The sequence below is a fragment of the Scylla paramamosain genome, chromosome 4 (genome assembly GCF_035594125.1).
Source record: "Scylla paramamosain isolate STU-SP2022 chromosome 4, ASM3559412v1, whole genome shotgun sequence".
NCBI lineage: Eukaryota > Metazoa > Arthropoda > Malacostraca > Decapoda > Portunidae > Scylla > Scylla paramamosain.
Window position 1 is genome coordinate 36,557,716 of NC_087154.1, and position 20,557 is coordinate 36,578,272.

The window sequence follows — 20,557 nt, forward strand, 5'->3', positions numbered from 1 at the left end:
TTAGCAAATAGACACATAGCACCAATTCAGGCGCCAAATTTAAGCGAGTTTACCTTTGCACAGAGCTATGTATCTATCTATTGATCTGTTTCAATTTGTCTCTGTTAATCTAGTTAATGCATATGTTGTCAATTAAATCACCTGTCTACTATCAATCTATGCCCATGTATCTATCTCTCTATCTACCCAATATCTATTAAATTTTATATCTATCTTCCTATCAATTTATTTATCAATCTACCCATCTACCTGCGAGTCCCAGTACCCCCAGGTTAATCTGTAAATCTGTATATTTACCGATGTATCGATTAGTTTTTATATTTATCAATCAATCTATTAATCCACCCATCTATCTCTGTGTCCCAGCTCCTCCGGATCAATCTATGAACCTGTGTCAATCATTTAATCTTCATATCTGTCTGTTTATTAATCTATCTAGTTTTTTTTCAAGCTAATATAGATATATATATCAGTAAAATCATATCTATGTCTACCTCTCAGGCTATCTATCAGTGTGTCTCACCCATCTACCCTGTCACTCTCTACAATGCCGGCATGGGGGGGTACCCAGCTGATGGTGGTGATCCTGCCATGGCCTGTATGTCTCCAGCCACTTAACTAACCACCTGAATGTCTCCAGTAGTCATTAATCTTTAACCCCCTTCTTTCCCCCCCCCCAGCCCAATTCCATGATCAATCTATCAATTTATGTGAACTACCAGTAACATCAGGATCAAGATCAAGACATTAGACAAGACAGCAGTCACAACACTACGCAGGCAGCAAATAGTGCATCTTTGACCTGTTCACCCTCCCTGCCTGTGGCGGGGGCGTCCAACTCTCACTTCAAAACTACAATCATCCGCCTCACTTGTGCCTTCTTAAAAAATTCGGGACAGCTATCTAGCCTGTGATTGCCGCACGGGACGTCACCAGGACACATATGATCCAAGGGAACCATCGCAGCCCTTAAGAAGACACAGACAGCAAAAGACGAGCCCTTCCAACCATTAATATAATTTGTCTCCGGTCTGTATAATATGTATTAACAGCATACTCTTTATGTGTGCATGTCATAATTGCTCCTCCTTGTGTGAATGCAATAAACTAATAGCCAAGTGTAAATCAAGCAGCTTATCTATCATCCATCTCTGACTAAAGTACTTCTGCCTTTGTCTGTCGTAATAACACTGTTTTCGTTATTGTTTGCCAAAGTAAGAGTAGGATAATTATCTAGAATCCTATCCCGTCCTTATTACTGGTATATCCTTTTCCATTTTTTCGCATATAACTGTAGATAAACCTAAAACATAAATATAAGGGGGAGAAGTGCACTGTCCTTGAAGGGGGTGTCCAAGGGGGAGCAAAACCTGCACGGTTAAGTTAGGTTAGTTGCCGTAGACTTTTATATAAAACATTGCCTAATCTAACTGGGTTGGGGCTTCTCCCCTTAAGGACACTAATCTGACCTAGCATTACCTAACTGTGGAGGCTTCCCCCTCACCCCACCTGGACCTCCCTAAACCCCTAAATGATGGGGGCACTTCTCCCCCACCTTATACTTACTTTTTGTGTGTAACTAAATGTACATGCAAAAGAGTGGAAGAGAATAGACCACTTTTAAGAGCGGGAAAGGACTCTAGATAATTACCAACACTAGTTTTGTCCTTATCTGCCAAAATAACACTACATTTATCCCTGTTTGACAAAGTAACTTGGTTCCAAGCACTTTTGCACTCAGTTCCAAAAATAATACTAATTTTTGTCCCTGTCTGTCAAAATAGCATTGTGGCTTTTCTTGTCTGTCAAAATAGAACTATCAGTTTTTATTCTTTCAGCAGTCTCTATTCCAGACAAAACTGTTTTTTTCTGGTAGTTTTCAGACTGTTTTGAATTAATCTGCTTGTTGTTTTTCTACAAATCATTAGTTTTTATTTTCTATACTCCCACTCCCTATTTCTTCAGAAGCTAATAATTTCTAGTAAAAAAAAAAAAAACATTATACAAAACAGACCAAAATGTACCAGAAAAAAAAAAAAAGTTTGGTCCTCCCAAATAAGTAACATGGCAGTAACACTCCCTGGCAGTGTTACCCTGAGAGTACTGGCTGCCAGCTGATTGTCCTAACTTAAGCAAGCCAAAATAGCCTAACCTAACCATACCAAACTAACTTAAATGTATCAGACTAACCTAACCTAACCAAACTAACCTAACCTAACAAACCAAACTGACTTAACCTCACCAAACTAATTTAACCTAAGCAAGCCATTCTAACCCAACTAAGCTAACCTAACCTAACCAAATTAACCTAACCAAACCAAACTTACTCTGCTTTCCCCCCAAAAAACAGATTAGTCTTTAAAAATTACTGTCTGCATTATAAATAAATTGTGGTGTGCATATATTAGGTATAAATTAATCAGAATGAGAGGTTCTATCTGATGAGAAGGATAAGAAAAGCTATTTCGAGACTGGTGAAAGAGTAAAAAGATACCAATAACACTGTGCTTTTGTTCTTGTCTGCCAAAATTACATAGTTCTGAGCAGTGTTGCATTTCTCAATCAGAATAGCATTGTGATTTTACTTTTGTCTGCCTTATCTGCCAAACTAGCTTTATACTTTTCTCCTTGCCAGCCAAAAATAACATGTTTTTTGTCATTGTCTATTAAAATAACTCTGTTTTCCCATGTCTGTCAAAGTAACAGTGCTCTGATAACTTTTGTCCTTGTCTACCAACACCAGGTAAGGTGAGTTGACAGGGCCTATTACTTGTATGCTAATCTGGTCAGATCACCTAAAGAGGAAATGGGATGCATCAAGGTGCTAAGGTGCACTCTGTTGTGGCCACTACTGACTGAGATGGACTGTAATCTCAAACCCGTAGGCCATGCTAAATGTTATGTCCTTGTCCTTTATAAAGATAATTAACACAGCAGTCATGTAATGCTTGATGCAGGATAAATTTATGGGAGTCTTGCACACCAGTATTATGATTCTCTTGCACAGAAATAGTCATTGACAGTATCTATATGATGTACTTTTTTCTAACTTTCTATTTAAACTTTCTAATACTAATGGAAGGATTTCACTCTTTTAAGCCACGTACGATTATTAATCCAACAAAACCTAACTTAACACTTATCAGGTGTTTTGCCTTCTCAATGCCATCAAATATTTCTTTCAGTGTGTTGTTGAAAAATGAAGAGATTGCTGTGGGATTAAAGATACCAATGTAGTACAGTATGACACTTTTTTTGTTGTATTCAGGACTCTGCATATTCATGGTGCTGCGAGGTGTATACACAGTGCTGCGAGGTGTATACACAGTGCTGCAAGGTGTATTCATGATGCTGCGAGGTGTATTCATGATGCTGTCAAGTGGGGACAGCAAGCAGCCAGAAGTTGTTAAGTTTTTATGTCTTTATTGATATGCTGATCCCATAAACTGAAAAGGCAGCCTTGCATGTTCTTTAAATACTTCTTTTGGTAGTGCTTTCAATTCCATTCCTTCACTTGGAAGTATATGCATGGATAACTATAGTGGATCCAGACTAACTTGGTACTCAGGGTGTTGGCTGTATCTGTCTACACTGTTGCTATCTCAACCCCGGAGTGACTTGGGGAATTCATGTGTCAAGGGCACAGGGGTGGCAGCGCCGCATGGCCTATATTTCTTGCCAAGTGTACTAGAAGATATACAGCATCAATTTTTCATCATCAAATAAAAAACCATTAAAAAACCATGCAGTTGTGTATAACAACTTATAATTTTGGAATCACTAAGCCAAAGGACTGCAATATGAGCGAGAGAGGGAGATCAATGATGAACGTGACAGTAACATGGGACAGGAACAGCCAACATCCCAGATACCAAGTACAGCTGGATTCACTTTAGTGAGGCCTGTGTGCACAACAAATGCTATTAGCTTGTACTTGTGTTTATGTGAATGGTCACAACTGTTAGGTCTTCTCTACAAGCAAAATGTTGCCATCTGTCACATATATCACACTGAAACACATGCTGATGTGGCATATTCATCTTGGGCCATATTCATGGGGATTCTTAAAATTATGCTTGGAATTCTGCTTAAAGGTGTGCTTATCTTATGGTCATGCATAAATCTCAGCTAAGCATAAAGGAAAAGCACAGAACCAGTGCAGTATGAAATGGTGACAGTGCAAAATAGTAAAATCTTACAATCACACATAAGGCATGGTGAAGCTATTTGTTTAGTAATGTTGGCTGATTGGGACAGAAAATTACTGGTGGTGTGTTTGACACTAGGACAAGTATCCTTACACCCATGTTTCATATTATGATTATCTGAGTTCAGATGAACAATCTTTACCTAATTCTCTCTCTATGTGTTATGATTATCAACTTAGAATTATATGTTGGAGTTGAGTTGAACAAGGGTATTGTGATTGTTGTGTTCCTAAAAACTATTTCAGCAAGCTTAATTTTTTGTGACTTACCAATTTCAGAAATAACACTAACCTCAGTCTGTACTTTCAGGACAGTGAAACAGCATAGATCACAGCCTGAAAGACCTGAAAACCACAAAGATGACGGTGAAGACGGTTGATGTTGGTAAGCGAGATGGCACAAAATCATACAGCGAAAACACAAGCAAAAAATTGTCGGAGGTCAAGCACAATATTAAAGCTAAGAAGGAACGAAGTAATGGCCCACCAACAAAGGTATAATGCAAACCAGTGTCTTTTATGTGCCAGGATTATGTTGTGAAAATGTAGGGCATTAATAAGACTACCATTCTATCAGGTCTCTTGAACTCTGTATTATACAGTAAGATAAGGGATGAAAAAGGCGAACCTGTGAGTGGAAGATACATGTGATGCCTCCAATAGTTGTTTTGTGTCAGCAGCTGTGATGACAGACACTTGTGCATTAGGATCAGGCTGCTAAGGACTGGCTGGATAGAAGGGATGATCATTATTTAAGTTAAGAGTAAAGTATACATAATTAACTGATGAAGAATTACTTTAGGTTAATAATAATCACTAAATAGCAATGATTTTTTTTTAATGCATGTTTACTTTTTGTGGATGAGGTGACTTCACTTACATTATAAGTGTGTGTACAGTTTCTGCGCAGACTCTTTTTACAACATAGCAAATTGGTCTGTGGCAGTGGTTCTCAACTTTTTCAATACCATGATCCCCTCTAGGAAAATGTCCCTTCCTTTATGCCTCCTTGTATCAATGAATGAAATTTCCTCCCAGATTTTACAGATAAATTAAAAAAAATTGTTTTTAACCTATTTATTGAATATGAATGAAGCACTAGTGAGATACTTTACACAGCTCAGCTACTAGATCTTGAATGTATGAATGAATGCATGACAGAGTGTGCAATGAAAGTCCTCTTCATCACTCAGCCTGTTTATGCATTGATCTTGACAGCAATGAGCGTGGAAGAGGCAGCTTCACAAAGATACGTGGATCCAAACATAGTTAGAATCCTAGGAGCCGGATGTGAGATCAGAGAGTAAAACAGGAAGGTACCAGAACGACTCAGGGTCCAGTTCTAGAGAATTTGCACTTCATCCTAAATATTATCTACTTCACATTGAAATGGAATTAAAAACTTGTGAATAAAAAACAGAGCAACAAATACCTGTTCACAATTTACCAATCAATTTGTGGCTGTTTACTATTTTGAGGTAAATATAACAACTGAGATAAAGCAAGTGCCAACTGCCTCAACTGAATGAATACAATATTTTCATGGATGTGTTTAGAAGACTGGGAAAGAAGGGGATTCACCAGTCACCAACCAGCAGTATGTGTACTGGTCCAGACGAGTTAAAACCCTCCCTCCCATGGGTTTTGATAGATATAATATAGATTGGGTGGTCAATAAGTACAGGAAGTGGTAACTAAGTAAAGTAGCAGACTATAGAAAACAATAACAAAAATATTTAAAGAAATTTGTGCTTTTTCGCAAGTGTTCATTTACCTACCTCCTTGAAAATTTCTGACACCACACAGGTTGATTAAGAACCACTGGTCTATGGCATGCCATTGAAACTGATAAACATGCCTCTTCTTAAATGAATAATAGTGGAGAAAGCTGAGTTGATAAACATGCCTCTTCTTAAATGAATAATAGTGGAGAAAACTGAGTTTAAAAATAATCAAAGTTGAAAGCCAGAGATGTCATGCCAGCCTTTAGCCACAAGTATATTTGATTAGTGTCCGTAATGTACGTTGCAGGTGGTAGTGCGGCGACTGCCTCCAACCATGACAGAGGAAGAGTTTATGGAGGCCATCAATCCAGTACCTGAGTATGACTACTTCACTTTCTGCCCTGCTGACAACAGCCTGGGTCCCAATGCCTTTACTCGGGCATATATTAACTTCAAGAGTTCTTCAGAGATCTTCAATTTCAGAGACAAGTTTGATGGATATGTGTTTGTGGATCAGAAAGGTAAATTGTTTGCTCCTAGATCAGAAACTCTTAGTTTTGTCTCTATTTTTCCTTCATTTGGATCACTTGACACATTAACTGCACACTGACCCAGCAGTGTATTGAACAGATTTTACATGCATTGTGTATTGGTACATGTGTGGCCTGGATAGTCCTTTCTAAAAATTTCTGGAAATGTGAGTATATAAACTATTTGTCTTTAAATTTGTGTTTGTCATGACTCTGCTATTGTTGCAATGGTACCAAGTAATAAGTGTAAAAAATCATTAAGTAATAAAGTATAGGTATAAAAAGGAAAAAAAGTCTCCCAAAATACATGTAAACTTTGGTGACATTTTATTTCCAAAACATAAGCATTACATTTTATAATAGTAATTAATTGTGAGGAAGATACCACTCATAGCAAATAACATTAAAAAATGAAATTTCCTAATGAATGAAAATTTTGCTTTCATAACAGAATATAAAATAATTTTTCAGATCACTATTCCTGACTTAGAATATTAGATTATCCTAATGTTTGATTGATTACCATGTACATCACTAATTGTATGAGTCACATTTTTCATTGAAACATGAAATACAAAGGTGTGGCTGACCATCACATTTGTTGCAAAAGTTAGACACTCTCCTTGCCTTGTTTGAGGCCACCTTATATCTCTTACACAGTGATATCTTCTCATAACACTCTCTGCTTTGCTTCCTTGTGTTTTCTTTTGTCCAACTGCTTCCTCTAAAGCATGTTCTTTTCTGGCATCTGATATATCAGAGCTTCTCTTCCCTGATTTTGTAATCTGCTCAGGAATGTTTTTAGAGAGAACTATTGACTCTGTAAAAGCTCCTTGGACATGCTTGTTTTGCTGAGTAGTAATTGTCGTATAGAATTTGAGTATTACTGCTATCCCACCAATCACTTCCAGAGCCAGTTTCTTGTACCACTTTCTTGTTTTTTTTTGTAGTAGCGAGTAGTAGGAATTTAGTTGATCAGCAACATCAACACTTTTTTTTCTATTGTACTCAATGACACGTTCAGGTTTTAGGATCTCTTTCCCTTTTCTGTTTTTCTTTCCACTTGGAACTAAGTCATTGCCCTGCTAAGGCACTGTAGATAGAGTGAGGACTTCTCTCCTTTCCTTCCATTTGTCTGTTATCTGCTGGCTTCATTTCTCCCACTTTTACTTTTGCTTTCACTACTTCTTGGCACATGCATTTCCTTCCTGCTCTAACAGTTCCACAAATGTAAATTTTCTTGTTCAACAAGTACCCTCCCAGGTACTCTGAGGTGTAATAATTGTCAGTGTAGGTAGTGCATCCTATACCTAACATTTCTTTGCATAATTTTACCACATGTGATTCAGTTGAATTTAGGCCAGCACTCTTATCACTGCCCTACATGAACCTTCAGATTCCATGTATATCCTTCAGGTGTGCAAACTTTGTACACTTTCATCTCATATTTGTGAGCTTTGCCTGGAATGTACTGTTTGATGTGCATTCTCTCTCTCTCAAAATGGCACCATACTCTCATCAGCAAGTTCGGAGCTGGGTTTGCACATAGCTTGAAAATTATTAACCAATAGGTCAGTCACTGGTCTGACCTACAACTGGTGTGCAGAATTTGCATGAGCCATATTGTCTACAAAGTGCAGAAGTTTGTAGAAAATCTAAAATCTTTCTCGTGACATAAGCTTTGGTACAAAGGAATCATCACACAACACACTTTTAGACCAGTAGAGTTGAACTTCAGGCTTCACAATTAATCCCATGTAAATGACATTGCCAATAAACATCTTTATCTCTTCTTTACTGTTAGGTTTTCACAAAACTAATTTTGACCTACATGTTACTCTTTCAGCATTAATTTTCTCTTATTCTTACCTGTTAGTTTCATGAACAGTCATATCAGTGATGTCATCAGATACAAATATAGCATATCCGTCATGAGGAAGCACCTCAGTTTCACCATTTGTGTTACTTACATTACATTACTTACATTACAAAAAAGCTCTTTTCTTCCTTCCCAGTAAAGGCATGAATTGTTTTGAAATTACAGGCAACTACTCAGATCAGGTGTTGCTGTCTTCATTTCTTCCTGAGTTTGAATTGTCTGTATCAGGCTCTTCAACTTGTTCATCTTGCTCCTCATCTGTTTCTGTGTCATCACTTTGCTCAGAGATTTCATTATCTAGGTTGTCTGAATTGACAAAAAAATCTGGATCATTTAAATCACCATATGAGCTTTGTGAAGAAACTGATCATCCTCTGGAAAAATCAATTATGCCCATTTCTTTTCAAAAGGAGAAAAAAAGCATGATTAGCATAACTTTTCTATGTACAGGTGATCAGAAGTTAGTTATTGTATTAATATTAACTCATGTATGCATCATAAACAACACAAAATAGAACAAGAATAATATTATCAGTGTGTTGTGAATTGGGACATATGTGCACCAAACAATGCCTATACATGCATATACAATAGAGGAAACAAATACCAGGAATCTGCAATTTGGTATATATTTATATTGTGGGATTTTACACTATACCACAGGCCACGCTGCCATAATGATACATACCTCTCTCTGCAAAAGTCCAATGGATACTGATAGCATGGCGTTGAGAAGGTTCCATGGAGCAGGCGAGAGTGCTGAGTTGCCAAATGCAGTTAACGTGTTAAGTCATTAGTCAGAGATGGTTAGAAATAGCTTCCCAAGCAGCAGTATTGTTATACTGGATAGAAATTGAATGAAGTACTCTTCATACCTTTTTATTAAAAATGAAAATGAGAAACTTTGAATAAATTTTATAACCTGAGGAGCATTTCCCTTAAATGTTGTATTACTTCACAGGCAATGAGTTCCCAGCCATGGTAGAGTTTGCCCCATTCCAAAAGGTGCCCAAGAGGCTTGGCAGCAAGAAGAAGGATGCTCGCTGTGGCACTATTGACCAGGACCCAGACTACTTGGAATTCCTTGAGACTATTGCCAACCCAGAGACAGTCACTCTCCAGCCCCTGGAAGCTGTATTGGAAGAAATACAGGCACATGATAGAGAACTTAAGGGTTAGTCTTCATTGCAGCCAAACACGCATACCTTTTTTAGTCATACCTTTAATGTTTTATTTTACTCTGACTCTTCAGTGAAATGCCACCTTGCTGTGGTGAAGAAGCTTGCATATTCTAATGCTTAAAGGAGCTAAATTGGACATATGCAACCATATTGGGCAGGTGTACTTAATGGTATCGGACTCTTTGTGTTTTCCAGCCAAGATGTCTTCATCATAGTGTAATATGTAGTTTAATCTCACACCATGACCACCACATCCCACAATACCCCCATCACTTCATGACTCCTCCAGAACTGAGCCCCAGTCAATTTTTTTATGTTTACTCTGTCATTTGCCATTATTTTAAGCCCCAGATATTTGGAGGACATAATCTATATGTACCGCATCACTTTAACTTGCCCTTTGCCTTTCTGGATGCTTAGACCTCTGTAATTCAGTGCTTCCGCTTACCATTTTCATCCCTCGTTTAGGTTATCTCTGTTAAGTGAATCAGACTGGCATTTAGATATGGATCATAGTAGATATTTGACAAACTTGGAAAAAGTGGTCTTAGAATCTTGTATACAATGATGCATTTCTTCACATTTAATTGCTATGCAGGGAATAACTTAACGTAATTTTTGCTGCAGCCAACAATGGATATTTGAAAGTGAAGACACCCTTACTGGAATACATTGAGCAAAGGAAAGCAGAAAAGCTGAGAAGTAAAGAGGAGAAGAGGGAAGAGAGAAGGAGAAAAGAATTTGAGAGAAAAAAGGCAAAAGAGGATGAGAAGAGGAAGAAGAAGGAAGTGAAGGAGCAGAAGGAGATGAAGAAAAAAGATGACCAAAAAGAAGATGCCTCTGGGGTCAAGGTAAATATAAATAAATAAATAAAAAGAATAGAGCAGAGGTTATTGTTTCTTTATTGTGATACTCTCCTCTTCTGCATTTTGACTAACCCTGTTGGCCACAGCTACAGGTACTGCAGCCAGAACGTGGCAAGGATGACGGCCAGGGGGATGTCCGCCCAACCAGGAAGGAGAGGGACAGGGAGCGATATGAGAGAGAGAGGCAGCGGAGGATGGAGGAAGACCAGCAGAGAAGAGAAAGGGAAAAGGAAAAAGTGAAATTTAACCGCAGAGATAAGGAAAAGGAACGAGAAGAGAGGTGAGCTGTGATGGTTTTCCTTCATGCTGCTCTCTGTTCTATCATGTTCAGCTTCAGGTCCTTCCCTTTGTAGCTCCCTTTCTTGGTCTGCCTGCTGTCATTTCCTCTCCACTTCACTTTGCCATTGCTGTCTTTCCCCTCTACATGCATAAAGAACTAAATAAGATGCCACAAAATTCCAATATGCAGCAAGATATGAGTATTACATGCTTTTCATACTATTTCTATATATTTTGCTATTAGTTTTGCTTGTTGAACTTGTAGATCAGTGTGGCAGGGTAAATTGAAGGGCAGATGAACAGCATTTGACTTTATTTACGAAAGCCAGGATGTACATGTCCATCAAAGATGCCAGGAGTGCATGCCCTCTAATGTCAGCAAACAAACAAAAGATACATGCTATCAGTAAAGCACAGCTCGTGCACAGTGTAAACATTATTAACATACCTCCTCTCTTTTAAAGAGAACAAAAAAAATAGGAAGTAAAACGTTCCCACATCTCATTCACAACGAGTGCAGTCAACTAATATTTACTTACAACTTCAAAGATCCATTTTCTGAAATTCTAGTTATTTTCAAAGGATTTGCTCCATTCTTTCTTCCGAAGATGAACACAAAGAGAATGATACAAGCTTAAAAAATTAAACTGGAAGAAACTAAAACAAAAGAACTAATAAATGTTATGAAAATATACTAGTATAAAGGATGATAGATTATAAAGATTAATAAAATCATCTGATGTTTCCAAAGCACACATAGGCTTCCCCAATGCTTCTTCGTTTTTTAGCGATATTTGTCTTCCTCTGGAGGCTCCTGGCTCCTCAGGGAGTATGCTGTTGTCCACCATAATAATGAAAGGCATATGTGTTATTCAAAAGCAAAATTAAGACAGCAGCCTGTCATTTAAGGGTAGCAAACAGGCCAGAGGGAGGGAGATTGTGGTGGGTGGGTGTGGTGGTGTGGAGGTGTCCCCTTGGAGGAGGGACTTATTCTTCCTCCAAGTGTGTCCTGGAGTGACACACGGCTTGCAGCACAAGCTGTCATTGACTGGCTCTTCCTGCACTGCTGTGGCGAGGCAGCTACTTCTCTCTGGCCCCACCAATTGATAGCTATCACTCAAGCATGTCAAGAAGGTTCCATGGATAATTTCACTTGGTTTTTTGGGGAAGACAATGCAATAAGAATATCAGTTTCAATCATGAGATTGCTTGCATCACTCTGGCTCTGGGTGCCTCATATATTAAAAACCATGTTATTTATGTCTTAGCATTAATTAATTCTTGGCTTTCAGAATCAGGCGGCAGGAGGAAAAGTTCCGATTAAGGGATGAAGAGAGGATGAGGCAGAGGGAGGAAGGAAAGGAAGAGCGAAACAGACATAAGGATGAAGGGCGAGATGATAGAATGAGACACAGAGATGAAGGGAGGGAGGATAGAGTCAGATACAGAGATGAAGGAAGAGATGATAGAATACGTCACAGAGATGATGGGAGAGATGACAGAGCACGACACCGAGAGGAAGGAAGAGAAGATCGAACAAGACACAGAGAGGAAGGCAGGCATAGAGAGGAAATGAGGGAGGATCGAACAAGACACCGGGAGGAAGAGTGGGAGGAGCACAGTAAATACAAAGAGGAAGGAAGAGAGGAAAAAGGGAGACATAGAGATGAAATGAGGGAAGAAGGTCAAGAAGGCCACCGTGTACACAAACCTGAAGGTGTCAAGTCTAAGCGGTACAGTGAAGGAAGGAAAAAAGAAGAGAAGGACAGAAGGATTAAGGAAGACAGAGGCAAGAGATATGAGGATGGGCATAAGACTAAAAGTACAGATGATTATGGAGCATCAGTAGACCATGAGGATCACCATAGAGGAGAGTCACACAGCAAGGAGGAGGGAGATGCAGGGGTGGGGACGTCTGCAGATAAAACAGTCACACCAAAGAAGAGAGAGAAAGACCCAAGAGTTGAGAGGAGGATCAGGAACAAGGTATGGAATAGATCATCAACTTTTTGGTTTAATTCAAGTCATAATGAACTTGATGTCTTTAAGAGATTTAGTGCTTTTAATTCTGTCAGCATTTTCATATTTCTCTATATAACTCCTGGCAAGGTAGTTATATTTATCACACATCCCAACACTATTCCTCTCATTTCAGTGTTATGGAAGTCATCCTTTTGCATCCATTGTCTACTGTGCTAGTTGATGACTTGGACATCTTTTATTCTTGTCTCTCATTGGTATTGAAATTAATTCACTCACTACTCTACAACTCTGAATTACCTCTGTGGCATAGGGGATACTGGTGATAAGTTTCCATTCTCTCCCAGGACCGACCAGCCATGGCTCTCTACCGTCCAGGGCAATCTCGCCTCAGCAGCCGAATGAGGCATGAGCGGGAAGAGGGGGTGGATACCTCCTCATCCAGCCCCAGCCCTGTCATGCTGGATGCAAAGAAGGCAGCACCACCCAAGAAAAGGGGAGCATCCACCCACAAGAATGAAGCTGCAGCTGGGCACTGCAGTGACAGCCTGTCTGTTGCTGACAGCCAGAAAGATGACAATAGTGTTGCTCAGAGGGACAGTGGTGGAGAAGATAACAACAAGGATGAATGAGCTAAGTCCATAAGAACATAACTATACACTGAATCATTAGCACCACAGATACTAAGCAGAGATATGAAAACAGTCATTGAAGCATCATGAAGTATCACATACAAGTATTGTCATGGACATGTCATTATAAGAAATGTAATGATAATGAGGATGGTGTTAATCTGAAATCTATTGTACAAAGTGGTCTCCATTCTTTCTAGAAATTTAGGAGTCCTTCTCTAATATCAAAGAGATCACAGACCCTAGCTCACAAGTGCACAAGAAGTCATACTTTGTAATCATTAACTCATACTGTATTTAGACAACTTGTATCAACAGCTGATGCAAATGACAGTGACATCAATTTTGGTTCAGATGTTTGTATGGAATCTACTTTTTTCAATAAAACAGGCAAGATTAGATAAGGTGCAACATATGAAAAGCATGCAAGCTTTTGTGATGTATTTCTGTATAACATATACTATGAATTTTGACATTTGTTATTACAAACATCATCACTTCTTTTCATTATTTCATTTCCTATGCTCCATGGAGCAATGCTCTAAATTGAAGCCCCACAATGCAATATTTCACATCACCAGAATTCTGTGACCAGTCCACTGTGTTTCTGACAAACTGACTTATTGCTGAAGTTAAACATTTGTCTAACACTGTTCCCTTTAACTTTTATCATTGCTTCCTGTGCATGTTTTCGTTTGTCATTCACATTCTATACCATAGGTTTATATACTGAATTTTAATATAGAAGCATTTAAAGTAATAGTTTTCATGCTTCCAAAGTTAAATGAATTCTGCATGCTGTATCCACAAAAAAATGATGTACGTGTTTTGTTAAAGAACATGGATGAGTTCAGAGGCAGACCAGCAGCCTTGGAACACATCCCACACAAACCACAGAATCTGCAGGTTACAGCAGTCATACATGTGTGTGCTGAAAGGACACTCTCCCCAGATGCAGTGCTATTGGAGAGGAATGTTGATCTAGAGAACATATCCTGAACATGTTCCTGAATCAACAAATAACTTTGTTTCCCATTTTTTTTTTTCCCATGGGCCATAAGTTTTCTGAAGAAATAACTTCACTGAAGTCTGGCATATCCTGCAGGGCCATGTTCTTCTGATAAGGTTTTTGATACAAACATACATACAACTTAAAAAAAGGTCTCATTACTTAAGGCATTGCCTCCAGTAGTGTACCCAAGCACCAACCACTCAGAAATCAAGATAATAGTATCCCACAGTTCACAAAAATTTGTACAATATTTTGGTGAGAGAAGTTGTCCAGGAACTATTGGTGAAAGTCCATAATACTGGCTTGAATTTTCAGTCTTACTGCTCAGACTGCATGTTTGGTTAGGCGTTGGTGCAATCCATCATCTCTTGAGAGGATGGTGTGCACGAGTGTACCCGTGTGCCAGCTAGGGGAATATGGTCTTGTCCCAAACCAGTGGGGAAGGTACATGAGTCCATCCCCAGCTTTGGTTTTATAAGCATTACACACACGTGTTTCACATACTTTGTATTCTTAAACAGTTTTACTATCTACCAGCCATAGCAATAACAAATGGCCAGTGATGGTGAGCAGGTGGATAATGTGAAGATCATGACATCCATGAGTAATCTTTGTCAACTCAAGTAATTTTTTTGGCAAGAAAAGAAACTTGCAGCCTCTGTCTGCCACATGAAGAACCAGCCTCTCCATTTCTAGTTAATAATGAAAGTAGTGGTGGACTTATTAATGACTGTTTTGAATCATCCTTATTTCCCTGATACTTGTACAGCAAAGATTGACACTGATGTAGACTGTTGCAGTTAATGGTGAGACTGAGTATAATACTGCAACAAATGTTTGTGTATTTGTGGGTAATGGTGAGGGAAGCACCGTGCATACAGGCCCACACGGGAAGAAGGTAACACCTACACCTGAAAATTAAAAGCAGAAATTAGTAACAAGGAAAAACAAAATGCTGAAGAATGTCTGTGAAAATATTGGAAAACTGATGAAAAAATGTATTATTGGTAATCCTTGTGCTGATTAGTTAGTCATGCCTAACTACCAAATATGAAAATACTGGAAAACTGATGGAAAAATGTATTATTGGTAATCCTTGTGTTGATTACAGTTAGACATATGTCTAACTACAAAATATATTTCAGAGATAAATCTTGCCTTAATAAAATATAATTTCTTCTTCTTCTTGTGACCTCTTCCGCTTTCTATCGCTTCGTAGGTCTTCCTTCAGTTCAGTGTTCCGCTCTGGTCCTTTTGCTAGCTGAAGGAGAAGAGAAGAGAGCATAATAAAGAGAACAAAACAAAACACCTAACATGATCAGTTTTTACCACGCCTATACTAGTTACCCTCAAAATTTATTGTTTTCTACGAATAATTGTGAGAGACTGACATTTGTAGCAGTAACTACTCTATTTCTGTTTTCCCTTTCTACTGTTGGAAGGACCTTTAACACTCGATCCAGGAAATTGGCTACCGTCAGAAGTTCGTCAGCGGCAGAGTACTGAGGCAGGTGGTGCTGGCGTCCTGTAGCCAGGGACGGCATTCCCAAACATTTCGCCGCTTTACGTCTGCTCTAGCATGACTGAGGTTTTCATGTTTCCATAACTCTGATGATAATTAAACAAGGAAAGGAAGAAAATAACATAGACGAGGTCCCGCCTCATCATATCTGTGATTTTAGAAAACAGTTCTTGTGAGGACGCAAAACGTTTCAAAATTGCGGATCCCACAGTCTGCACTACTCTTATCGGTGCATCGGCTGGGTGTTCGTGTCCATGTTGCTCCTTTAATTGACACCGTGCAGAATTAACCCCAAAGTATAATTAATAACCCACAGCGACGAGAGTGTAATTAGAATGTACCCGAGGGCACAACAGCAAATTTGACGCCTCCGACCCTCAGCCCAGCGGAGCAGCGGCCACCCCCAGCACTGGCGTTAGGGTTCCTTACTTCTTCCCGAGGGGCGACACGGAACACCGACAGACCACAGAGCACCCGACCCGACCGCGCCACGCCCTCTCCGTCCCGCCATGAAGAGCCGGACTGTTCATGGCCGGCGGTGTCGTGAGGGAGCGAATGAGTGGTGGTGGTCGTTGTAGTAGTGATCATGTGAGGTTGGTTGTAAGGATTTGTGTGTAATGAAGGGTGGTAGTTTTAGTAGTAGTGGAGAGAGAGAGAGAGAGAGAGAGAGAGAGAGAGAGAGAGAGAGAGAGAGAGAGAGAGAGAGAGAGAGAGAGAGAGAGAGAACGGGCCGAGACAAACGCATAGACACAACGAAACCTTTCATAGTGATATGGCAAAGACCGACCACCCATTCCGCCTCACACGCAACACGACGCAGACCAAGAATCTCTCCCTTTTTTTTTTTTTTTTTTTTTTTTTCATCTCAATGCGGCAACGTTACAAGGCAAAAGGATAAAAAGAAAAAAATGCAGCGACATCCTCAAAGCGCCTTTCTTTCCTTTCCACTCTCCCTCCTCCTCCCTCCCGCCTGTTAGTCCCGCCTCGGTTATAATCTAATTAGCAAGGATCGCCTAAGTGGCCGCAGGGGACTGGTCATGTTGATAATTACAAGGTAGGTCAGAGGCTGCTGCTGTCACCTCGTTACGGACGCTCCTCTCCTCTCTACCTCCTGCCGTAACCCGAGAAGTCAAAGAGGCATATTGATGTGTGTGTGTGTGTGTGTGTGTGTGAGTTTGCTTTTTTGTTGGGGTTAATACTCAAATTCAGCATTTCCTCAACTTTCCCTTTTCACTTCTTCCCCCCCGCCTTTTTTTTTTTTTTATCTATCAATATTAGCTCATTTGATTTATTTTTATATATTTTTCTTCCGTGCGTGAAGACAAATGAAGTTTCAGTAAGAGACGAAGAGAAAGATCGTAAGTAAAGTGTAAACAAGAAGAAAGGAACAACAATGCCAGTCTATGAAATTACAGTTCATCATTGACACATAACAAGGCGAAAAACACAATGTGGACAGTATCATTTAAGTTTAAGCTGAATTGGAATTAACAATTTCTTGCCTCATCCTAAAAAAACGGCGACTTTTGGTAGGCAAACGTCCCTTCATTAGGCGATTATCAAAATGCATATGAAATCATCCTGATAGGAACGTTAATAAGGAGGGAAGGCGAGGAAGGAAATAATTATATGGTGTTCGAGGAAGGAGATATGGAAATAATTACGAACTTATTCATTCAAAATCCGCCAGGAAAGAAGTTGAAGAAATCCTTGTTTTGATAGGCCACTAACCTTCTAAAAAAACGCTACTTTATTTATAATTTTTCAGCTCTCTTTCCACTGGGTCTTATCTCAGCGCCGCCTATCGATCCTGCATCAGAGAGAGCCATCGGTGACGTATCCCCGCTGATGACACGCCAGCACTCACACACTCGGTATCTCCCATCAGCTGAGGCCTGCCAAGAGCCGCTAAGTGGTGGGTGTTCCTCGCACGGTTGCAGAATTACTGTGATCATCATCTTTCTTCAAATCTTTTATGGGTTTTCTTGGTTTTCCTTATGTGTTTAGAGGCGGACATAGACTTCTCCGTAGCCTGTCTTACTCCGCCAGTTAAAAGCAAGTGGTGGCTGCGCCCTCTGATTAACGCCCTTGTCGGGGGACACCGTCAGGCTGGAAGGGTGTATCCAGGCGAGGAAATCCCACGTCTCGCCGCACCCCGCAGCCCGGGACGCGGCAGGAAACACTCATCACACGCGGCTGTCGCTGAGGGGGCATCACTTCTTGTTAGTTATATTTTTGGTTGATATCGATTGGGCGGAAATTTTCACTCATTTGACTTTATGACTTTTATTATTATCCCTTTCCATGTGTGTGTGTGTGTGTGTGTGTGTGTGTGTGTGTGAGTTTTTTCTATATTCTACTTCCTATAAATGTTCTTAATGTTAATAAGCATACAACGAGTAGCGTAGTGGGGGGTACTGTCTCTCCACGCTACTTGTCTATCTCTCCTACCACCACCACCACCATCACCACCACCACATTTTCTCGATCGTCACCATGCCTTTACTTCCTCCTCCTTTTCCTAGTCGTCGTCGTCTTCGTCCTCCTCCTCCTTACAACCCCCCCCCTTTCCGCCGTCATCCTCCTCCTATGGTATAAGTAATTATGATCTGTATAATAAAGTAACTTACTCCAGCAGATAAACTCGTAAGCAGGAGAGTATCTGTTATCTGCTGCTCCCGTGTTCCTGTGTTCTCCCTCCGTCTCTCACCATAACCGCAGCGGCTGGCGTTCTTCCTTACTTGGCAGCATGTGTTGGGTCGCCACACCTCACCCGCTAACAGGCTACGTGTTGCCCTGGGCGGCGATGAGACTGATAAGGTTCTGCTTATTACATATTATTATCCAGCAATTAAATGGCCATCACTCCAGTTGTTAAGGAGCCACAGCAAACACAGCAGAGCCCGACACCCTTCCAGCCTCTTCTTCTCCTCTCTTTCCTCTCGTTGCGCTTCCCATCCCTCGCGGCTCTCACGACACGTCGGGCCCGAATGGCTGGCTTGTAGCTGCTCCTTTTGTCTCTACCCGCTGAGAGGAGTCGCTTTGCTTCAAGGTCAGAGGGAGCCAGACAGGCCTAGCTTATGTACAGAGCTTCGACCTAACGTAGAACTGCTCATGGTTTGACGTGATGGGAGTTTGTTCCTACTTATAATGCAGTGTTGTGTTCCAAGAGCATCTTAAATGAAGCTACGAGAGTTATGAAAAGCACATAATCTTTTATAGATAACTACTCGGGTTTTTACGAGAAACCGACTTGACATATCATGAAATCAAGAGTTATTATAGCATTAATGGAAGAAGAGAATTACCGTGACTTCAGCGGGTACGTTATGAGCACCAGACTTCCTCGTTCCGGCGTGGTGTGTGGCCGCGGTGATGACGTGAGTGAGGCGCGGCTCTCGTGTGCACAATGAAATGGGATGCTTACATGGGAACCCAGGAATATGATTTTTAATGAGGCCTCTAGATGTGCCCCGCCACCCCTCTTCCCTCCTGCACCCTCTCTTCTGTTGTCTGGCAGTCAATGCAAATTTTACAGTCTGCCCATTGTCCTCTGTGCTTTAATGCTGCCGCAAAATGCATATAAAAAGACGTATGTTTCCTGTTATTACTGCAACATTAAATTACAGTGGAGGCACGGTGGTCCGCCTCGCTGAAACACAAGGGCGGATGTGTTAATGTCTCAAGAGCCCCTTCGGCAGCCCCTCCTCCAGAAGACTTCCCTCTTACCGTGCCCGCCACCTCCTCAACGAGCTGTCTTGGTCAATACAAAGCAAAGGCTATTATCTTCCTCCCTGTGTTGCCTCGCCACGGGCCAAGAGTGACCAGCGAGAGTTAAAAGTCTTGAGATTTAGACGTACGGCTGAATATTCTCCCTTTTATCACTCACTAATCACGCTTGTCACTTTATCAACTGCTCTTCCTCCGTCTTCATTCTTCCTCCATTTCTGAATAAATAAAAAAGCAATTTCCAGTTAATTTTATTGACTAAGCGTACTTGCAGAAAGCCACAAAGAGGCTGTGAACACTAGGAGGGAACATGAAGAGCGGGCAGGTTGGGTGAATCTTCCCTACGTCGTGGTAAATTATAGACAGACCCTTTAGCCGAGGCGTTGCTTGCCGAGTTGGCCGCTTTACTGCCGCCATAAAAGAGCTCTTGAGAAATTTGTCATGATCCAAGTGCACGGGAAGACCTGCCAGGATGATGAAACTACTGAGGGAGTCGTTAGGGAAAGTTGAACGAAAACACGCGATTAAACTTATCAACGTGTGGCTAAAACTTGATGCCTAAGAACAAATAATTAATAGCATTCACTGGCTCAGCAAGTAAAATTTCCTGCAATCCTAGACTGTCCCTTGGGTCATTTATATAGAGAGAGGCAGAGTATATGATTATTTCCTAATGTGAAGTGTATTTTCTTTCATCATGATCTTGAAATTTGCTTGGGTGCTTCTTAAGAACATTCGGGAATATGAGGATGAGGAGGAAGAGGAGTTGAAAGGACTGCGGATTCTATTAAGGGTCGATGAGGATGATGAATGAACGAATCAGACGGAGGCAACAGCTGGAGGTGGAATGAGCGAGGCCGTGAATATTAAGTCGAAGAGAACCACCTCGTATGTGTCACTGGCGTCAAGTGAGGGAGGAAGGTTACGGAAGGTAACAGCGGACGTGTGAGTGGGGCCCCATTTATGTCTTATGAGTAACGGAAGGAAGAGAGAAAGAAATAAAATTGTGATAAAAT

The 20,557-nt window shown here is 40.5% G+C and overlaps 2 protein-coding genes across 13 annotated transcripts in view; one reads left to right on the plus strand and one right to left on the minus strand.

Annotated features, from left to right (window-relative positions):
* The first annotated feature begins 733 nt into the window (after window positions 1-733).
* On the plus strand, window positions 734-13,780 carry LOC135100051 (regulator of nonsense transcripts 3B-like). Of its 2 annotated transcripts, XM_064002924.1 has the most exons (9): window positions 734-1,029; window positions 3,269-3,405; window positions 4,518-4,702; window positions 6,239-6,452; window positions 9,302-9,514; window positions 10,149-10,372; window positions 10,474-10,667; window positions 11,959-12,652; window positions 12,994-13,780. In XM_064002924.1, the coding sequence occupies exons 3-9, from the start codon at window positions 4,568-4,570 to the stop codon at window positions 13,276-13,278; spliced, it is 1,959 nt and encodes a 652-aa protein (XP_063858994.1). In that variant the 5' UTR covers window positions 734-1,029; window positions 3,269-3,405; window positions 4,518-4,567; the 3' UTR covers window positions 13,279-13,780. The 2 variants fall into 2 exon arrangements, with proteins under 2 accessions (XP_063858994.1, XP_063858993.1); XM_064002923.1 differs by lacking the exon at window positions 3,269-3,405.
* Window positions 13,781-15,027: 1,247 nt separating this feature from the next.
* LOC135100053 (uncharacterized) overlaps window positions 15,028-20,557 on the minus strand; it is a 50,389-nt gene continuing 44,859 nt past the window's right edge. For 6 of the 11 annotated variants that reach the window (XR_010268500.1, XR_010268498.1, XR_010268501.1 and 3 more), the window contains 2 exons: window positions 15,449-15,551; window positions 15,028-15,201 (listed from right to left, as the gene is read on the minus strand). The gene's annotated coding sequence lies outside the window, so the exon portion shown is untranslated. Of the gene's footprint in view, window positions 15,202-15,448; window positions 15,552-17,261; window positions 18,015-19,779; window positions 20,006-20,557 lie in introns of those variants that run through there. The other 5 variants (XR_010268504.1, XR_010268503.1, XR_010268496.1 and 2 more) reach the window with 5 other exon arrangements.

Bases quoted from the DNA above. Each gene is read 5' to 3' on its own strand.
- LOC135100051 (XM_064002924.1), top strand. From the start codon at position 4,568: ATGACGGTGAAGACGGTTGATGTTGGTAAGCGAGATGGCACAAAATCA. The intron at 6,453-9,301 runs GTAAATTGTTTG...ATTACTTCACAG, and splicing joins TGTGTTTGTGGATCAGAAAG to GCAATGAGTTCCCAGCCATG. The intron at 10,373-10,473 runs GTAAATATAAAT...TGTTGGCCACAG, and splicing joins AAGATGCCTCTGGGGTCAAG to CTACAGGTACTGCAGCCAGA.